The sequence below is a fragment of the Ictidomys tridecemlineatus genome, chromosome 2 (genome assembly GCF_052094955.1).
Source record: "Ictidomys tridecemlineatus isolate mIctTri1 chromosome 2, mIctTri1.hap1, whole genome shotgun sequence".
In the NCBI taxonomy this organism is placed as follows: Eukaryota; Metazoa; Chordata; class Mammalia; order Rodentia; family Sciuridae; genus Ictidomys; species Ictidomys tridecemlineatus.
This window is the reverse complement of record NC_135478.1, coordinates 155369859-155392243: the sequence shown is the minus strand read 5'-3', so window position 1 is coordinate 155392243 and position 22385 is coordinate 155369859. Positions and strand designations below refer to the sequence as shown.

General features: G+C 34.2%; 1 protein-coding gene across 29 annotated transcripts in view; it reads left to right on the top strand.

Moving 5' to 3' along the window:
* Positions 1–22385, top strand: part of Hdac9 (histone deacetylase 9) — an 860512-nt gene that overhangs the window by 532152 nt on the left and 305975 nt on the right. For 16 of the 29 annotated variants that reach the window (XM_078040000.1, XM_078040015.1, XM_078040005.1 and 13 more), the window contains 2 exons: positions 1115–1195; positions 7232–7495. The exons of 1 other annotated variant lie outside the window; for it this stretch is intronic. In XM_078040000.1, coding sequence (XP_077896126.1) covers positions 1115–1195; positions 7232–7495 — 345 coding nt within the window. Of the gene's footprint in view, positions 1–1114; positions 1196–7231; positions 9850–22385 lie in introns of those variants that run through there. 12 more of the 29 variants (XM_021728741.3, XM_078040023.1, XM_078040019.1 and 9 more) reach the window with 2 other exon arrangements.

Here is a 22385-nt window from a genome sequence, read left to right as displayed (position 1 = left end):
AGTAGACCTCTCAATTTGAAAGCTCTCCAAGTTCTGCCTGTTGTTTTTGAGAACAGTTGGTACATACCTAATCTATTTGTGAATTTGAGACAGAATTTTATCATTATTTTTAAATCTAGTTTCCTTGGAGCTTAAGAAAAAGGTTTTATTTTCCCAAAGAAGAATATTACATTTATTTCACAAAAAAAAAAGAAAAGAAAAATGATGAACTTGTGCAGTTGCCATTGCCTGAATCAAAATCTTGTCTTAAAACCTGAGGCCAAATAAGGAAGGGGTGAGTTGTGTTAAAGGTCATTTTGCGTCATTTAATAATCACATTCTAACATGTGTGCTTAGTGATTTCTTGACAATGTCAGAAAATTAGATGTCTGTCCTAAGCAGATTTTCTCTTTACCTATTCCTATACTTACTTGGTATTTCATATCTGAAGCTATTTGTGGGGACTATGAAGGATTTCTGTGGAAAAAAAATAAATCCTAGAATTTAAGGATATTGTATTTAAAGGCACTTACGCTTATATTGACTTGTAGACTTGTGTTAAACCATGTAAGTTTCATAGAGATGAGCTTAAAGTTCTAATAAGCAAAGATTAATGACATGGCCTTTAAACATTATTTAATGAATTTTGCATCATTTGCTGATAAAATCTGATGCCTACTGGGAAGGTAAAATACTGAAGTTGTGATTTGCTCTAACCCTATCAGGCATTGATAAAATCTGAAGAGTTTAGTTGTAATACTTGAAGGTGTTAGACGTTTGGTCATTTGCCATGCTATCTGGCATACAGAATATCTGTGTCAATGTGTATTAGTATATGGGTGTTCCCAACCCGGGATGGTTGTGGATTGCCTGCAGTATTCTTAGTGTCCAGCACAATGGCTGTACAGTTGCATGGAGAATACAGAGACACTGACAGATGAGTAAGAGCACAGATAAAAGGAAAAGAAGAAGCTGTGCAGCCACTGTCTTCATCTCAGCTGGGGTCTCCCCCATAGTAACTCACCTGGTGTCAGAGGAGTGGCTCACAGTGTTTTACAGATGGGGCCTCAGCAGAGATTCACGCAGGCTTGTACATTTTATCTGTCACACAGATGTTTCGTCTTCTGTTTTCTAGCCAGCAAGGCAAGAGCTCAACTTTGCTGGAGGATCACCTCCAGATGTTCAACCAAAGACAGACCCTGGTACCCCACTGAGAGTAAGCAGACATTTTGCTGCATCTGGGGCCACTCAGCAGCAGTACAAATTAGAAAAGGGTTAGCCATACCATCCTTGTAATGGTGATATTTGTAGTTCAAAAACACATAGAACACAACATTGTCTAAATGCTTACAAATAGCACCAAGTAACTTTTCATTTTAAAAATCTGAAATAAGTCAAACCTGGCAGGCAATATTTTTCTGTGACTTTTGTTTGTGGATTTTCCTTGCTGATGTTAATTGCTAATTTTTCCATTCTGGCAAATTTGAGTGTTTAAATGAAAACAGCTTTAGTTAAATACCTCAAGTAAAATCAGAAGTGCAGGTTAACTCTCTCTGTGCATTTATACATTTGTATAACACTGTCCCTAGGATGTCCCATTTATCTTTCTCTCTCTCTCTCTCTCTCTCTCTCTCTCTCTCTCTCTCTCTCTCTCTCTCTCTCTCTCTCTCTCTCGTGGCTCTATACAATAAGAAACTTTATTCCAGAAAAGACGAAAAAGTGGTTGTTACTAGTCATGTAGACATTGGCATTGCTTCATAACCTAGGAGAAAATTGTGAAAGCATTGTTGCTCAGCATTAAGTGTTCATATATTTATGAAGCTCCATCTAGGTGTTATGTGATTGATTATTAGGTACTAGGATAGAATATATTGAGAAACATCAAGCTCATGACTTCATGAAGTTTAAATTCTACTGAGGGACATGAACACCTACAACTGTAAACAAAAATAGTTACATGATGCTAGACAGTTAGAAGGGCTATAAGGAAATATCATTGAGACAACAATAGAGGTAAAATCTGATAAGAAGGAACTTGTTAGGCATGTAAATGAGGAAGCGAAGAGAGGACAGCCTCTCCTCTGACCCTGTGGGAGAATCATGTTGGCATGTTCATGTTCTTAGGACAGGCAAAAATACTGTAACTAGAGTTCAAGAATGAGACTGGAGGAGATATTATGAGAAGTCAGGTGGGGCCAGGTCCTAGAAAGTCTGTGCACCATGTTATGAGATTTGTATTTTATTATAAGCCTAAGGAGAAGCCATTGGAGGACTGCCATAGAGAACTGATATCACCTAAACTATATTTTGAAAAGAATTACTAGAGCTACAGTAAGAGAAGGAACCACTGAAGTCCAAGAGGGCAAGACGCAAGCCCCAATAGTTGATTATTTGGGAAGTTCTTAGAGAAAACAATGATACTTAAGACTGCAGTGGTGGCAGAGGAAGTGGAAAACTGTGTCCAGATACAGGCTGCATTTGGAAGACTGGATTGCTGAGGACTTGATAATAGAAGGAGTAGAAAAGATGGGAGAAAAACAAGCATAACACCTAGATTATTGACTCCTGCAGTTGGGTGATGCTGTTTACTCAGATGAGAAAGATTGGATGATCAGTACATTTGGGTGGAATGAGACTAAAGATCATTTTTGAACTATTTAAAGTTTATGTCGATACTTTTTAGATATTTTAGATCTAAGCATTTAGTAAGCAACTAAATATGCAAGGTTAGAGCTCAGGGGAGAGATTAAAATTGTTTATATTAATTCAGTTGTCATCATAATATAGTTTTCAGAAGAGAATACAAAGAAGAGAATAGAATGTTCTAGGTTTCTGCTATTTTTTTTAACAATCAAATTCATATTTTGCAATCTCGGAGATGAGTTGGCTTCTTTGGGGCATTAGATTCCTTTTTTATAAAATTAAGGGTCTTAAGAATGTTATTAGACATTTTCAACCCCAGAATTTTATATCTATATGATTTCTACTCATAAATTGCTTTTTTATGTCAAAAAAATTCTTTTATAAACTGTTAAGGAATTCTACTTGTGGAAAAAAAGAACATTTTGCCATTTGGTTTTTTAATACCAAGTGATCCCAATGTTATTCATTCTGGCTTCCCCCCCCCCCCTTTCTGTTTCTCTTAGTACATCAGGAGTGTAGATGAAGTCAGAGGAATTACTGGAACAAATGCCATTGTTTCCATATTGTGTACTAAAAATTATTATATATGGTGTCATAGATGTCTCTGTGTTTGTGAGGTTGTGAACACTGATGAGATTTGATTGATGAACTGATAGAGGTGATTTCTGGGTACTTCACTGGCCTCAGACATACATTAATATGTCAGATTTCAGAAAGGATTCTGTTAAACTGGACCTTGAACACTTAAGATTTTATCTGTATTAGAGTCTTCTTTGACTTGGTGTCGATGGAAAATTATATTCTAGCATATTAATGCTCAGATTGTCTGACCTTTGGCTGCACCAAGTGACATCAGTCTTGTTTTTCAAGATGCTCTGATTTTTGTCTTGTTCCTCTACCTAAATTGGTTCACCTTCACTGACGCCTCTTAACATCTCATTTACGTGGCTGATGGATTTTGCATCTGTGCCATCCTGAATGACCTCAATGAGAGAGATTTTGGTCAAATGATGTGGATAAAAACCTAGCTGACATAGATTCTAAAGAGAATGAAAAAAAAAAGAGAGAAATGACAATGAAAAGATAACTGAAGGGGTTTCGTGGTGGAGGGAGAGATACAGCAGCGGAGAGAGGGTCAAGGGAAGTTTCTTCCTTAAGATGGACCATATTACTAAATCATGTATAAATGAGAAAATATCCCAGTAGGAAGGGCCACTTAGGACAGAGGGCAGAGTGCTTCACTGCAGGAGTAGATGGGATCCAGGGCATAAGATGAGATAGGAGTGACATTTTGTTCACTGTAACAGCAGGAAAGTTGGAAGGAACCACTTGGTAACTGCAGTGATAGAAGGATGCTGAGTTTCTCTTCTGCTGCTTCTATATTCTCAGTGAAATAAGTACAAAGGGATCAGCAGGGAGTGAGGAAAAGGCAGGGATGTCCAGATTTGAGAAGAAAGAAGGCAGTACGAAGCAATCGTTGGAAAAGTAAGAGTGAATTAACTAGAGAAAGGGAGGAGGATTTGCAGGCAGCATGGAGGGCCATCAGAGGCGCAGGGTTATGAATTTAAAGAGAAACACTCAGCATGATTTTAATTAGTTTGTTTATTTCCTGGCTCATTCAGCTGCTTGAGTTTGGCAGAGATTTAGTGTGAACCAAGGTTAGGAGTCTTCTTTGTCCAGTAAAATTCATATTAAGGAGGGTTAAGCAGGATCTAGTCCAGCAAGAAAGGAAGTTAGCAAGTGAGGGGAGCAGTGGGCAGTGAGATTTGGCTCGGAGGACCCACTGGAGGTGAGGAATGGTTGGAGTCCGTAGTATTCAGAGAGTGATCCAAAACAAAAGAATGGTGCTTGAAATAGAGATCTAGGAGACTGCTGTGCAGTCACTGCTGAAGACGTGGAAGGTAAGATCATGGTATTTTGAGCTGAATTAGAACAGAAGACCCCAACTTTGGAGATTAGGAGATCAAGTGACTGAGAGGCCATGTTGGCACCAGGAAAAAAATAAATAAAAAGAAAAACAGCAAAAGAAAAGTCTTTTTGCTTAATGAGAGGTGACCATAACCTCCTCTGGATTATTGAATACTCCCCATAATATCAACAAACATCCAGAATCTGGCTGAGGTTCAGAGCCACCCTCTAGTAAGGAGGGTCTTCTGACATGACATTACATAGCGCTGCGGCCCGTGCTTTCTGGCCTTTCATGTCGTTGGAATCATTTCCACCACCCTCTTGGGGGTGTCTGCTTGCTTCTTGTGTGTTGTTGTTCTACCAGCTCTAAGGAGCCACCTCCCATTAACCTTTCCAGCTAAGCTGTGGTAGCAAGAGGGAGCATTTCTACAGCTCAGTGAGCATCCATCCAGGTGAATTGTCAGCATTCTTACTGCAAATACTTTCTCTGAAAGGCTCTTTAGCTTCCTTCAACTTTTTTCAGATAAATCCCTTCTTCCCACAAGAACCTCTAACCTTCTCTCTGTAGGAAGTAAGGGCTGGGGCCTGACTGACTTCCTTTCCGTCTTCAAAGCAGTATTCTTTCTTATCCCTCTTTCAGCACAAATTAGGACTTTTCCTTTAAAATCTGACTTGCTTTTTATGATCTTATAGGTTCTCTTTCTAAAAGCAAATTCATGGGACCCTACAGTTGTGTAGTCAGAATTCAAGACTATTACATTTCTCTTTTCTTCAGCTTCACAGAGGTACGCAAACTATTACGAATTTAAGACAGAGATTGCTGGTTAATGTTTAGCATTGGATCACAAGTACAGAATATAGTTGCTTCAAATTACTTTAAGACATTCATAACAAGATAACAGGAATATTCTCCTTGTGCTGACTGCCCAGGAAAAATAGCAATTAGATTGTCGGCACCAAGGACATTAATATTGAAACTGGCTTTCTTCAGTTTGATATGGGTCTTAATTATCACGTGCTCTATTAGCTTGATCCTGTCTGACTTAGGTCTCCAGATACTTAGTTCTCATATATGGTTTATTCTAAATTATACTTTATTTCTAGAGATTCTCTACCCAAACAGCATAAACTCCAGCATCATCTTTCCAGCATTTTCTTCCAGTCTTCAAATCCCACCAGCCTTTCCTCAGGAAAACTCCCTTTTCCCCATTCCCACTCCTATATCAAGGAGGATAGGCCCTCATAGCATCCATGTTCCTTTCTTTAAAGCATTTGTCCTACATAAAAATAAAATCTTCCTTCTTAAAAAATAGTAAGTTTATTTATCTGTTTCATGACTTTCTCACACACTGAAATCCAGGCCTTGAGGGCAGCACCGTGGTTTTTTTTCGTGCTGAGCATGCTGTCTTAAAGACGGAGATAATTATTGAACAAATGAATGAAAACTCCCAAGACATCTACCTATAGTCAAAATGAGGGGATCTGCTGGTGTGTTCAGAAATATTTGAGATTGTGTGGACCAGAGGATGTCTATAAGCCTAAAGAGCTTGCCCTTCAAAGTTTGAGTAATTATGTATTCAAACTTTAAAACATGTTTAGTTTTAAAACCTAATTATGTCTGAGTGGGAGGTTAACTTAAATTTTATGTAGAAAAATCTGTATTCATGGTTTTTTAGTGGTGGTATTCTAAGTGTGCTGCTAGTTATAATAATTGGCATCTTGCTTGCATAGGCATTGACTTAGCAAAAAAAAAAAAAATTCTTACCACCCTTGAAAACTCAGTTTGAGGTCTACAGATGACCAGTTAATAGGACTATTATGAAATAAAACAAAAGGCCCATGTAAGATGAAATCATCTTTAAACTATTTCGCCATTTATTGAGTCTTTGTTATGATATTTTGTTATTGTTTAAATTAGGAATATCATCAGTTGTCTTTCTTAATCACCAAGCAGCTAACCTAAATGTTTTTGAAGATTACATGTAATTTAATCTATAAAATAACCAAAATGTCTAAATAATAATTTTTAGATTGAAAGTTAATTCCTTGTTTCTTTCCCATTACTCAGTTTCATTTGGATTTATAAAAACATTTGAGTGTATCAAATTTTTTAAAAGTCCTGTGCCTTTTTAAAGTTCAGAATTTCAAAATAATTGTCTCTGTGTTTTGTAAGTATATCTGTGAAGGTGCTTTATCACTTGACTATGATTTGACTGTGTAGGTATTGAAAAATTAGATAGACATGAAAGGCTACTTGCATTTGTATTGGGGGCTTCTATAAAGGTTAAAATTTGTTGAAAAATTAGACCTGGGAAGTTTTTTATTACTTCCTTTCCTCTTTTGAGAAAAGTATTATTTCCAAGCTTATTTGTATTAAATGGCCTACATCAAACCTGTCCTTGTGAAAGTTTCATGGTTTCCAAGGACACAGTTTATTTACCTTTTCCCCCACCTTTTCCACCATTTTCTAAGTGCATTAGGGAGTAATCTTTTTTTTTTTTTTTTAAAGGCCAATACAGATGGCAGGACTGCTCCAGATTTTGTGTTACTGAGGAAGCTGTTGCGTACAAATTTATTTTGAAACTATGAGCAATGATTAAAAATCAGAGGGTGTTGCAGTAGAATTATTAGAGGTCAAAGTATGATTTGCTGTTACCATCAAGAACTATTGACTTTTGAACCCCTGAACACTCTCTTCTAGCTGCTTTCGAAATCTATTGAACAACTGAAGCAACCAGGCAGTCACCTGGAGGAAGCTGAGGAAGAGCTTCAGGGGGACCAGGCCATGCAGGAAGACAGAGCGCCCTCTAGTGACAACAGCAGTAGGAGCGACAGCAGTGCTTGTGTGGATGACACACTGGGACAAGTTGGGGCTGTGAAGGTCAAGGAAGAGCCAGTGGACAGTGATGAAGATGCTCAGATCCAGGAAATGGAATCTGGGGAGCAGGCTGCTTTTATGCAACAGGTAATAGGCAAAGATTTAGCTCCAGGATTTGTAATTAAAGTTATTATCTGAACATGAAATTCATTGCAGGTTTTGGTAAATGGATATCATTTCCTATTAGTTTATAACTCTGAAGGATCTGATTTTAGTGTTTGAGGATTCTAATACAGGTGAATGTATATATCTATGTAGAGATCTGTCTATGTTGATCTCTAAGTAGATATTCAAGGTTTAATTGAAACTCCACTGGTAAGAAAATACCTGTTACACTAAAATTATGCTACAGAATATCCAAGTAATTAATAGGCTTTAAATTCATTCCAAAGCCTGCTGCACCATTTACTTCTAAGGAAAATGAACTCACTGTTATTTTTAGTTTATCTGTTGAGATCAGTGACTGCTGGATGTACTCATCCAGTCTGATCAGTGAAACATCCTATTAGTTTTTGGTCTTTTTGAACATATAGAATCCGATTTTCACATCACTGTACATAATGTATCATACTACTGTCTTGAGCACTGTTAAAGGTAGTCTGCCCCTCCTTCCTCTCTCTTTTTTGTTAAGTAGAAATATTCTGGTTACCATACCAGTAGTCCTAGGCTATTGTGTAGACTGCAATTGAAAATATTAGAAATGCAGGCGGTTTTAAATATGTAAATGCAAATTGGAGTACTTTAAATATAACATTATGTCTCACCTAGCACTGCACATTTTACTTTTATCTTGTGTAATTTGATGACATTGTGCATTTAAAAAAAGATCAAATGAAGCAGATGCAAATGTTGGTGAGAAGTAATGTGCAACATTATGGTCCAATCAGATACTTATCGTATCTACAACTGCAGAAAATACAGTGATTGTCACCTGATAGCAAGTCAAAACCAGTTTTTTAAAAAGGTGTATTGTATTTTATAATCATTATGACTAGATGCTCTTAGATATAATTCCATAATGACATGGCACATGCCATATCATTTTGGCAAATGAAAAATTATGAAAGTTGGGTTTAACAAAATAATTTACTTGTATATAATGCACCTTCAGAAGGACTATGTCCTTTGATGCTATAAAATACAAACAACTTTGAAGGCAAAGAAGACCATGTTTATTTAAGTCAGTTCTTTGTCAGGTTCCTGCTGTTCTCCTACAGAAAAGTGATTCTGTGAGGCTGAACAGGAAATGCCTTGTGGAAACAGGAAGTCCAAGTGATTCATGTACTGAGGAATGTAGGAAAAAAAAGTCTGAGGATAGTGTTTTACTCTTTCTGTTTTTAAAGGGCACTCTATGAATTGATTTATTGTCTAAGAAAATAACACCACAAGTAGGGAAATTGTTACGGAAGCTTTTCACTGGAACATTTCCTTCATATTCCCTTTTGATATGTTTACCTTGTTTTATAGGTTTACTTTTGTTAAGCTAGTTAAAGGTTCATTGTATTAAGATCCCTTTAATATGGATAATCCAAATTGACCTAGAATCTTTGTGAGGTTTTTTTCTATTAAAATATTTATATTTCTAAATTCAAGGTATTTTAAGGTATAGTATCCTGTTTCAAAGGAGATATAGCAGTTTTGCCAAATGTAGACATTGTTCAACTGTGTTACTGGCACGTGTTGTTTACATTTTGCTGTGACATTTAAAAATATTTCTTTAAAAATGTTACTGCTAAAGATACATTATCCTTTTTTAAAAAGGCTCCATTCAAATTAAATTAACATAACTAGAAGTTAGAAAGTTTAAAACTTTTCCATATAATGAAAGTCCTTCTGATAATTTGACAAATAGCTATAATAGGCAACACTCCCTATCACCAACATATTGGCTAGTATATTCCTTCATATTAAAATGACTTTTTTGTCAGTTGTTTTGCATTAAAAATATGGCATGCCTAAGATAAAATTGTATATTTTTTCCATCTCATAAATATTCATTTTCTTCAAAGTCTTTTTTCAACCTCATAAAAAAAGGGATAGTGCATCTTTTAAAATACATTTTATTTGGGGAGGAACATGTGGCTGAGCAGACTTTTGTATAATATTACTTCAAAGATATGTAATCACAAACAAAAAAACTATTTTTTATAATGTCATTTGAGAGAGCTTCATCAGTACAGTTGGTGGACGTTAATTGTTTGAATTTGATAGTCTTTGAATTTAATCAAGAAACTACCTGGAACCAGTGAAAAGGAAAGCTGGACTTAAATAATCTTAGAACTAATTGGTAAATGTCTCTTTTAAAATATACTGTATTTATTATAATTTACACCCTTGAAGGTGATCTCTTGTTTTGTGTTGTAAATATATTGTTTGTATGTTTCCCTTCTTGCCTTCTGTTATAAGTCTCTTCCTTTCTCAAATAAAGTTTTTTTAAAAGATCCCCTTTCATACATTTGGCTTTGTGTAAACTTTATATATTTAATTGAATTTGAAACTTGTATGCCAGGTCTCATATGCCAAAATATATTGCCATTTTTTTTTGTTGAATTAAGAAAATAAAGATATTTTGAGAAGTTACTTCTAATACCATTAAAAAATAATCATTCAACAATAACGACTCTAAACTATTTACACCAGCCATTATCAAATAGTAAACATATGTAAAATTTGTTGCATTCTCCTTTTTCCAGTGTGAATTTTCCCATGATATGCTATCATCTTTGGTACTTAAATTAAAATGTCAACTCATAAATATAAAACTTCAAATAAATAGATGTCAGTTCCTAACTTTGCTCAACTTAAAAATTATTTTTAAAAAGCTTATTATAATCCCTTGATGATAACAAGCATTCAGTAAATATTAAAAAGAATAATTTTCCAACTATTATAATAATTACGCTTATCACAATGAGATCTTGAACTACACATATATAATGACAGGGAATAAATTCAAAGAGAAAATAGTAATTAAATGAGCTCCCCTTGTGTGGTAACAATTGCTGTAATACTAGTGTGAAGAACAAAGAGCCTAATCAGGTAAAGGGAACTGTACCATACTCGTCCCACGGGCCAGGCGGTATCTACTTACTCCTCTTCTAAGGTGTTGCCAGCAAAACTCGAGTCAATGCTTCATAATGTGTTACTGTGTATTTGGTTCAATAGGTTAAAAGTAATTTTTTATGTTCTTTGATCCACTTAATCTAATCTTCAGTAGTGTCATATTCTAAGTTACAACAGTATTGCATTAGAGTGTTAAGAAATATGGAGCTATAATTATTGAATATTACATAATGCATTATCATTCTATGAGACCATAACTTGGATAACTCGGTAAGAATTCTGGAAATACCATTAATGCTAGTTATAATTTTCTGAAATTTGGCTTTGGACTATTATTCAAAAGATTAATTCAGAAGAGATCCTAAAATAAGAGAGGAATCCATGAAATAATGGTTTTATAATGTATATCTGATTTCTGAAATATTATATAAAGTAACCATTTTAATAAAAAGCATCAATATTTTTTTCTCCATAAAAAATATTCCTTGCCAAGGCTTGGTATAAAAAAAAATCATTAGAGTTTTTCTTCTGCAGTAAGCCTCCTCCCTGGTGAAGGTGATTGCTGAAGGGTAGAGTACTACTTTTCATAGATTGCCTTTAAGAAGTTTTTATTTGTTTCATACTTTTCCTTCCAAAGGATGTTATAAAAGAGTTTTTAAATCTATAACAGATTTTTTTTAAATCTGGCATTTCTTGGTGATTTTTTTTCAATAATTGGAACATGAGATTATAAGTAACTGTAGAAGGTATAAATGGTGGGTGTACATTTGAGGATTTACAGTGATAAATAGTTGAGGGCTTTAATTGTAACCAGTTGTAGTGAGAAGCTTTGAGATGCAAGAGAAAGCTTTTGGAACTCTCTCTCCCTTTATTATTGATAATTTTTCCATCTAATATAGGAGAGTGATCAAAGAATTTAGACAAAGGGAAAATGGGTTTGTGATTTTCCACCAAGCTCAGAATATATTGGGACTTAAAAAGGTTTCTACTCATTCGGTTTCATATCTTTTTGTAATAACTTCTTTGAGGCTTATGAACTATTTAGACAATGTTTCATATTTGGATCATCTTGATTTGCCAAAAGATTTTTACTTTCAATGATTGTAGCCCTACAGTGCAACCAGGCATCCTTGCAAGCACTTTGTATCTATCAATCTTCTCAATCTACTCACATCTATCAACTTGTTCAGGCCTCACTTATTAAGTAAATAACACTATCATTCCATCCTAGAGCTAAGAGCACTGGGCACTAAGTAGTAAAAGTCAAGGTCACCAGTTAGTGGCAGTCTAATTTTAATGTGGCACCAGAGTCCTTGCTCTCAAGCTTTAGCACTGCTCAAAAACTTGTGCAGCAGTTCTCTTGACATGTCCCATATGCTTGCTTCTGACCAGTATATTCAATTGATCCTACTTCTCCGTCCACTCCATCCACCATCCGCCTCCCCATTAGCATTTACCAAACTGTTTTGAATCACTTACCTCTCTCTCTTCTTTTAATTACTGCTACAAATTACAAGATTAGGATTCTTTTATTTTCCCTAACAGCTGAGGGTTCTAATTCCTGCAATGATGTGGTCAGTCGTTTTTAATCATGAAAACATGGGGGGTTTTCTTTTGTTTTGTCCCTTACCCCCAGTTCCAGTACTGAGTTGGATTAAAACAGAGTGACCGTACCTGGGGAGAAAGGACTTCAACCAGCCAAGTTGACCTTCACCACTGCTCACCTAATTCCCCAGCCAAGGCACAGAATCCAGTTTTTAAGTAGGACCCTGTCTGTTAAAACATTTTTAACCTGTCAGGCATGCACTTGATAATCATTTTGACCTACATGTTCTGTATAAAACGTTGAGGATGGAAAAACAGAATCATCCATTGAGTTGTAGACCTCTGAGGCTTTTTTTTTCTAATTAGAATGTGCAGGAGAGTCCTTTTGAGAGAAACAGATTCTGATCACACTCCCACAGGTTCTGATCCTATAGTCCCGACATGGAGCTCAGGAACATACATTTTTCAAGCCATTTGGGAGAATGGTTCAGAAATGACTTTGGAGATGGCTAACGACCTTAACCTGTGGCCTGATTCTTAATGGCTTTTACCTGAGATTCTCAATTCTTTGGTTCATAGTTTCAGAATATACTTCTCATATTTCTTGTATGATTATCCTTGTTTTCTTATTTATTTTGACTCAACTGTGGTTTATCATCACTACATTCACTGCTATTCCTTCCATTGGTAGTATTTGTTCTTTCTTCTAATTTAAATAATTTCTAAGCTTATTTCTAGAGCTGTAGTTGACCAAGATTTGGCTAATTATTTTTCTTCAAAGTTTCTGTGCTATTTGTTGTGCTTTTAAAAATTGGGATAAAAATTTAAAATATAAAGTTCACTATTTTAAGCCTTTTAACGTGTACAATTCATTAGTTTCTAGCACATTTGCAATGTTCTGCAGCTAATGCTACTAATTCCAGAACATTTTCATTATCTCTGCTTCTTAAGCAGTCACTCCCTGTTCCTGTATGCTCCCGACCCCTGGAACCATTCACCCACTTCATATCTGTATGGATATGCCTATTGAGGACATATTGTATGCATTAAATCATGCATTATGTGGTCTTTTGTCTCTGGAAGGTTCATCTGTGTGGTAGTAGGTACCAGTCCATTTCTTCTTGTAGCTGTATACTATGCCCTTGTATGGATACACTGCATTTTGTTTATGAGTTCATCTGTTGACAGATGCTGGATTAGTTTTAGTTTTTGTCTCTCATGGGTTATGTTGTTATGAACATTCATATACAAATTTTTGTGTTTATGCATGTTTTTTATTTCTTGGCAGAATATATCTAGGAATAAAATTGCTGGATCATAAAATAATACTAACTTTCTGAGGAGCCACCAAACTGTTTTTCCCATAGTTCAATTATTTTCACTTCCCACTAGTAATACGTGAGGGTTCCAATTTCTCCATATCTTTTCTACACATCATTTTCCTGCTTTTTTGATGGTACCATACTAATGGGAGTGAAGTGCTGCCATTTTTGCTCTGGTTTCCATGTCAAAAAGAAGTAATGATTGTGATCATCTTTTCACTTGCTTATTGCCAGATGCATGATGGAGAAATGTCTACTCAGAGTCTTTACCTACTTTTAAAACTGGCTTATTAAGTTGTAAGAGTGTATTAAAATACATTTTGCTTATTATTCCCCTATCAGACATATGAGTCCCTTGATGAGCGGACATTTTAAGTTTTACTAAATCCTTTTTGTCTCTTTTTCCTTCGGTGCATGTGCTTTTGGTATTGTAATTAAGAAACCATTGCTTAATCTAAAATTGCAAAGATTGATCCCTGTTCTTCCTTCTCAGCGTTCTGTGGTACTCACTTTTAAGCCTTTGACCCCTTTTGAGTTACATACACTATTTTTTATAAAATTTTCTTCCATGCATTTGAGTTATTCTTAAAGAGATACTATCTTAATGACTGGCTCCATTTTTTTCATGCATCGTCTGTTTTCCTTATTTCTCTTTGACTTTGGTCCTGTGTTTCTGCCCTTCCTGCTGCTAATTCTTGTTGCTTTCTAGCATTTGATACATTTTATTCCCCCTTTTCTTCCCAAAGAACCATTTAAATGCCACAGTCTTGATGTTGATTATGTTTGATACAAACTGAGTGAAAAATTAAGTTTATTTTCCTTTAAGGGATGCTTTATTCCTTGTACTTTTAAAAAACTAAATTGGTTATTTCTCTTCATAGATATGGTTTTTAAATCCTACCCTTCACTCGTTTTCACTTATGTCTTCTTTGTACTTAAATTTCACATTGCATTTAAAGTTCATGTTGTTTGTGTCTTTCCTTTGATTTTTATGCCTCTGTTGATAGAAAATCTGGAAAGACCCTCAGATTTACTGGGTTAAAAGTGGTAGCTGCTTATAGCTATAGAGCACTGAAAATGTGGTTGGTGAGAATTGAAATCTGCCTCAAGTACAAAATGCACACCAGATTTCAGAGATATAGTATAAAATTTTATTAATATCTTACTAAGCATGGTGTTGATTACATATTGAAATAACAATATTTTAAATATCCTATTATTAAAATTAACCTTGTTTTTTTTAAATGCAACTACTAGGAAATTTTAGATTATATATGTGAATTAAATTTCTGGCTTACATTGTATATTTTTATTTCTGCTTTAGATCATCTCAGATCTCATCACATCATATTGGAAACCAGTGGGCTATAAAACCTGAACCAATAAATATTTGTTCTTGCCAGTATCTTTTCATTGCTCTTAGTCTGACACAGAGGCACAAAATCTAAGTATTAGAAGAAATATGTGACATCTTACTGGTTTAAGGGTTCAAAGATTTTTTTCTCCTCTTAAAAAATAATGATTAAATATAAGTTTTATCATTAATATTAGTTAGAAGGAAAATTCATTGACTGCACTTACCCTCATCTTAAAGTTAGTAAATTCATCTCTAAAGTGTGCTGTTTTTTTTTTTCTGCTCCTTTATTTTGTCAGTGAAAACATCTAGACGCAGGTATGGATTAGTATGAAGCTATCTTTGTTAATCTTCTCTCCTTTATTTCATATGTGTAGTTAGTCTTTCTGTTTCTAATTTCAAACTCACTCTCACTTTCCCTCTGGCTCTGCTTCTTCTGGGGAACTACCTTCATTAATACTAAAATAAATTTGTGGTCTTATCATTGTAATAGCCTCCTTGGAAACACTGGGATGTTTCTACAAATTTGATTAATATACTGTGACTTACCAGGGCCGTATTCCCATTGTCTGTGGCATGACCTACCTGGTGATTTCATCCTAATTGTTTTCTTTGAGTGGTATCAAGAAGTGATGTTCTAATAATATATTGCATATTAGAATATAATATATTGCATTGTATTGTAATCCAATGTTACACTTGCTCCATCCAATATATTCTAATTACTTAGGCACCTTAGTGTGTTTCCCACTTGGAATCAGGTCCACAGGACTTTCGTCGGCTTTTGAGCCTATTGAGGAAGCCTTAGACTTCCTTTGTCCAAACCCTGTTCTGCTTTCTCCCTGTGGCGTCCCTGATTTCTCTTACCCGCCTGAACTCTCCAGTCCAGTTTGGAATCAGTTCGATATAAATCACCATTTAATTCTTCTGTAACCATAATCTTTGTATCCTTGTCTTTTGTCTTTTGAGTTTAGGGAAATATATTGTGTTTCTCTTCATTCCTACCACCATCCACAGGTTCCTTGAATGAATGATGTTTGTTTTTCTTTTCCCTTATTCAGATGAAAATGGAAAACAGCCATTTTCTTTCTTGTTCTTCTACATGCTCACTTTTGTTTTCTGTGTGAATGTATAGGATTATTTTTAACTTGATGGACTAGTTCTTGTGCCGAGTCCTCATTAGGAATATTTTCTTTAAGCCAGCTCTAGTAAAAATAGCTGCTATTCAGTTTTCACTTTTGGCCACCGGTAAGGGATGGAAATTGTTTTCTTGATGAATTTCTTATTTGATATTACAAATATATTCACATATGAATCACTGTTGCTCCTGTTATATTATCTGGCATATATTTTTAGATTACAATACAGAATGATTCATATACATTCATATTTCTCAAAAAGCAAATCAACCTACCTCATCCTTATACACATTTAAATAAAGAAAATTATTACTGAAAGAAAATTACTATGAAAATCGATGTGTTGTCTTGACAATGTATGCATCAGACCCCGAACAATGGTATTTTTCATTGTCTTTGAGATCCTTGCATGGACTGCCTCACAGAAGTAACCACTTAGTAATTGTGACACTGAATCTATGGTCAGACTGCAGGAGCTTCATCTGCAACACCATCACCTACTGGCAATTCCATGTGGAGCAAATTGCTTAATTCTACCAAGTCTCAGTTTACTAACTTGTTAAATGTGATTGGCAGTTATGTTTTTTATAAATTTATTCCCACCCTAGTATCAATCAATCGGAAAACAAAACCCAGAAAATTGGCATTGCTTATAGCTTTCAAGGTATTCTCTTGTTTGTCATATTTGTATTGGACCTGCCTTTCTTTAGAATCAGCATGAAATAAACAATATTCCATGGCCACGTCTTTGCTTTCTAACAGATACTCTAAGAATCTTGTTTGTCTTCTACTGTCTTCACTTTGGAGGATGCTAACAGGACTTAGAAGGAGATATCCTGAAATGATTTTTTGAACCTAAGTAATTTGCTTCCTGATTTTAAATAGCGAGGAGCCTTCTATTACCTTTATTTAACAGATAAAGAATTAGATAACAATTTTTCTACAGTCTTAAATGTGTTGGTCATGTAAATGATGTGAGTAAACCCCTATTTTCTTTATATTTTGTGAACTTTCTTATTCAGTTTTCTGGTACATATTTTAAGTGGCTTGATTTTTTAAAAAATATCTTAAATTGTATGATAAACTCATATACAATTTGATTTATATACTCGTTACTTTCTTGACCCACATACAAAGATCCGCATCTCCATGTGTTTTTACCTTTATGCACACATAGTGGGTATTTGTACCTCAGTATGATATTCTACCTCAGTAGGATATTTCTGGATATAAAAAGTCCAAAAAGAGGCTCTCCCAGGAATTCAAAACACTCCAAGCTCTAGTATCCTGGATTGTGTTCCATGATAAGTTGAATTAATCTTTTAAAATGAGATTTATACTTTGGTCACTTAAACTTCCTAAATCTCATTGCATTTTTAATCTACTTTTCAAAAGTATTACTTACAGAATTCATTCATTGTATATGTTTAGTTCAATGAATTTTGACAAATGTATATACATATCCCAATCTAGATATATATTTACATCACTCCAAAGAATTCATTTCTTCCTTGTTAATCAAGCATCCCAACTACCATTCTTCAATCAGCCCCAAGCAACTATTGATCTGTTTTATGTCACTGTTCATTGGTTTTGATTTTTTTCTAGAATTTCATATCATTAAATAGTGTAAAAATGTATTTTCAGTCTGGATTTTTTTTCAGCCAAAAAAATGCACCTGAGATTCATCATAGTGTGTTGGTAATATGGTTGTCTGTATTGCTAAATATTGTTCTCTACTATGTCTATATCATAGATGTTTATAATTCATCTACTGGTGGAAATCCAGTTATTTCTAGACATGGACAGTTATCAATGAAGCTGCTATGAATATTTTTTTATTTCTTTGGGGCAGTTACCTATGAATGAAATTGTTGAGTTGTATGATAAGTATATTTTAAATTTCATAAGAAAGTGCCCAATCATTTTAGAAATACGGTTTATTATTTTACATTTATATCAACAATGTATGAGATTTTCTATCACTCTACATCTTTATCAGCACTTGTTATTGTCAGACTTTTTGTTTTAATTTTATGCATTCTGTGAATGTTAGTGGAATTTTGCTGTGGTTTTAGTTTGTGTTTCCGAGATGTCTAATAATGTTGAGTATATTTTTGTGTGTGTGGTGGTCATTTGTATACTTTCGTTAATAAGCTGGTAATTCAGTTTATATTGCTTTTGTTTGGCTATAGGAGTAACACACATTTTGAATTAAATTCTTTGACATCCACACACACAAAAATACATGTGTACATAGTGTCATATATTTTGAAGAGCAGAATAGTTTAAATCTTGTGGGTTTAATTCTATCAATTATTTTTTCTATGGCTAGTTCTTTAGAGCCCTAAAAAAAGAAAATTTTGCTTCTGTTTTCTTTTAGTTTAATTTTTTACATTTAAGTCAAACATCTACTTTGAGTTAATTTTGTATATGGTATGGATAAATTGAAGCTCATTATCTTACATGGATCTCTAAATTTTTCAGTACCATTTTTTTTAAAGATTATCTTTATTCCTTTTAATTATTCTGGTGCCTTTGTTAGAATTTTTTTGATAAATTTGTGAGCAAATTTCCAAACTATTTTATTCCATTGATCTCTATGTTTAACTTTACACTAATACCACAGAATCTTATGGTATTATGTGGTTACTGTTTGCTATATAGTAAGTCTTAAAATCAGATAGTATATTTTTTCTATGCTTGTTTTTAAGATTTTCTTGGTTTTCAGCAGTTTGTTTCTGATATGCCTAAATGCAGATTTCTTTGTGTGGAACCCTGCTTTGTTTTACTGAGATTCTATTATCTGTGAATTTTCACTTTTTTAAATTTTAGAAAATGTCAGGCATTATTTCTTCTAATATTTTTTATCCTGTTATTTCTTTTTATCTTTGGGGACTACATGTACATGTGGGGTAGATTTCTTGATATTGTTCCTAGTTCTCTAATTGTATACATTTTCCCTTGTTCTTTATTTCTATTTCAGTTTCTATATCTTCTATTGCTATACACATCTTTTCTTCCTAATAGATAAATTTTATTCATCACGTACAGTAAATTTTCATTTAAGTGATTGCATTTTTCAGATCTAGACGTTTCCTTCAATTCTTTTATGCATTTTACATTTATTTATTCTTTATATTCACATTTTTCTTCAACTCCCTTGAGCATATTCATATTTGTTTTAAAGTCCATTTTTGTTAATTCTGTCATTTCTTAATTTTTTAAATATGTTTCATCTTTTCTTGCTGCTTTTTAATGTCTAGGAAGCTTTCATCAAATGCTAGACACTGTAAATTTGTTTTCTTTTCTTAAAGAATATTCACCTCTTGAGACTTTCTAGGTTTTTAGCACCAGGTTTTTGGTAGCCTTTACTCTCATTGTAGCTTCTCTCTTGCTCACTACTTTGTGAGTTCTCAGGGCCACTACCAAATTTCCTGAATGTTGTCAGGAATGGATGTCCCCAGGGAAGAATCAATGCTACCCTAGTGCCCTAGAGAAACAGTGAAGATGAAAAGAAGGACAAGATTTAATAAAGGTATAAAGACAAAAATGCAGCTGTTTGGGAGGAAAAGCACTGCTTTGACTCAGTTTTAGGTCTTTCTTTACCTAAGAAACTGGTTGGTCTCTTACTGGCACCTACCAAGATAATTCTTTATGGCTTGGCGGTTTTCTCTGAGGCAGTGGATATTTTTGATTTTGATCATCTTTATATTCAAATGCTAATTTCAAACATAGATATGGGGTAACGAGCATGAATAGTTGCTCATAAGTACACAGTCGCAAAATGAACGGGCATTATTAACTCATGTGTTTCGAATTAACTTTATCCTACAATTATACAGAATAAAACAAGTGAAAGTAATAATGCCACCTACTTTCAAAAACCCTCTCAAATCGCACTTTAACAGGTTAGACTGACTGGCTTTTTTTTTTTAAGCAACATTGAATCCCTGTGATTTAGGTTTGTCTTTGTAGTCAAAGATCATACTGCTTTTTTTGGATCACGGTGCATGAATTTAATCAACTTTTTCATATAGTAAGAAAATAGTAAATCTAATGAAAAATGTTAAGATCAGTGTTAAAATGCATAGATAATGAATACTTAGGACCCCTGAATACTGAGTACCATAAATGCCACTTTTATGTTAAAAAGGGAGTGCCATTTATAATTTGTATATTACATTACATGTTTAATGGTTGTATGTGCAGTTCTATTAAGATATAATTTCCATAGCCTTTAGTTGAGCTATATGAAATGTTAAAATGTTCAATCCAGTAGTTTTAGTTTGATAACAGAGTTGTGACCACCACAGTCAATTTCTGAACACTGTCATCACATAAAAAAGAAACTCCATAGCGATTAGTATTCACTCACCTTTTCTCTCCCTCATCACAAACCTGTCCTCTCTCCCCAACTCTCCTGACTCTGGCAATAATTTGTCTACTTTCTGTACATCTCTACTTATTCTGGACACGTTTTAAAAATATATCTCTCCTGTTTTTCTGTAATTATACATTCTTTGACCATATTGCCCCACCTTCCCCTCACCTTCTAACTACCCAAACCTCTAGTAATTAGCAATCTGTTTTTTACTTATATGAAATCAGCTTTTTAAGATTCCATATTTGAAAGCTATAGTGATCAAAACATCATGGCTCTGGCATAAAAAGACATATAGGCGAAGGGAACAGAGGAGAGAACCCACAAATACACTCACACAACAAACAGCCAACTGATTTTTTTAAAAAGAACACACATTGTAGAAAGGTTTTCGAATAGTCCTGGGAAAACCAGATAGCCACATGCAAAAGAATGAAATAAGACATATCTCTCTCATCATATACCCCATATACAAAAATCAGCTCAAGTGGTTTACTTAAATATAATTTTTAAAACTGAAATTTCTAGAAGGAAACATGGAGGAAACACTTTAAGACATGGTTTGGGTGACAATTTTTTGAATGTGACTTTAAAAGCAGAAGCAACAAAAACGAAAATAGACAAATAAGATTTCAAGGATCAGGCTGTCACCATACGTATGCCTGAGTTCCACACAAAGTCTCACTAGGTTGCTGAGGCTGGCTTTGAACTTGCAATCCCAATACCTCAGCCTCCCAAATTGCTGGGATTACAGGCATATGCCACTGTGCCCAGATTATTAATACATTTTCTAAAATGAGTTCTATTAAGCCAAATTAATACCCTGATTAGTTTCCTAACATGTCCAGTAAATTCATTTCAGATACTTTTTATATTTTTGTTAATATCATATTCAAACTTTTAATTCTTCTTTTTATAAATACACAGGAATAATTGAATATATCAAACTGTATCCATTAAATAAATTTTAATTTATCCAAAAAAACCCCAAAAAACCCAAAGATTTCAAGGATCTAGAAAGTTTCTGAACAGCAAAGTAAATATTCTACCAAGAGAAGAGATAGTCTTCAGAAAATATTTTCTAATTATATTTTTCAACTATACATTTTTATTGTTAATATTTTTAATGTGTGTGTACATAATGGGCTTCCTAAAAAAGAAGTAAAGAACCAGTGAAGATTAGTCCCAGAGACTAATACACAGTTTTAACAAAGATTGAGTATATATTTAGTAAGGGGTGAATATTCAAAATTTTAAGAAATTCAAGCAACTCAAATGTAAGAAAACAACTGGATTTTAAAAATTGGCCTAGCTATGTCTCAAGCAAGATACATGAATGGCCAACAGGTATATTAAATGATCAAAATGACTTATTATCAGGGGAATGCAAACCAAAATCACAACATCACCTCACACATTTGAAAATGGCTCTTATCTAAAAGGCAGAGATAAGTATCAGAGAAAGGGAATCTTTACTTTGGGTGGAATTGTAAGTCAGTACAGCAAATGTGGAAACAGTATGGAGGTTCTTCAAAATATAACTACTGTAATGATCCATCATTCCCACTAATGGGCATATATCTAGAAGAAATGGCATCAGTATATAGGTAATATCTCTCCTCCCAAGTTTATTGTGATACTGTTCTCAATATCTCAAATAGGGAATCAGCGTTAGTGTCTACTATCAGATGAATGTATAAAGAAAATGCAGTACATAAGCACAATGGAGTACTATTCAGTCATAAAGAAGAATGAAACCCTACCATTTGTAACAACAGAGATGATCCTGGAGAACATTAAATGAAGTGAAATAAGCCCGGCACAAAAAGACAGATATGCCATAATCTCACTCATATGGAATATGAAAAAATATTAGTCTTACATATTTAATGTTTACATTTAAACAGATTAGTTACGCTGTGATTCCACATTTTCTGTGTCAGTCAGTTAAAACTACTCTACGGACTTCTAATTCAGGATCCTTATTCAATAAGTTCCTGGCCTTTATTTTTCTACAACAATACCTAGTCCTGGCCCTCTTCAGGATGACAATTGCCGTTTCATAGTACTTGCTTTTTGTATTAGAAATAAATGGCAATGAAAATCATGATTGATTAAAATGAGTGGTATCTACCAAGCCATGGAAATCCTAGAACTATGAATGCATGAA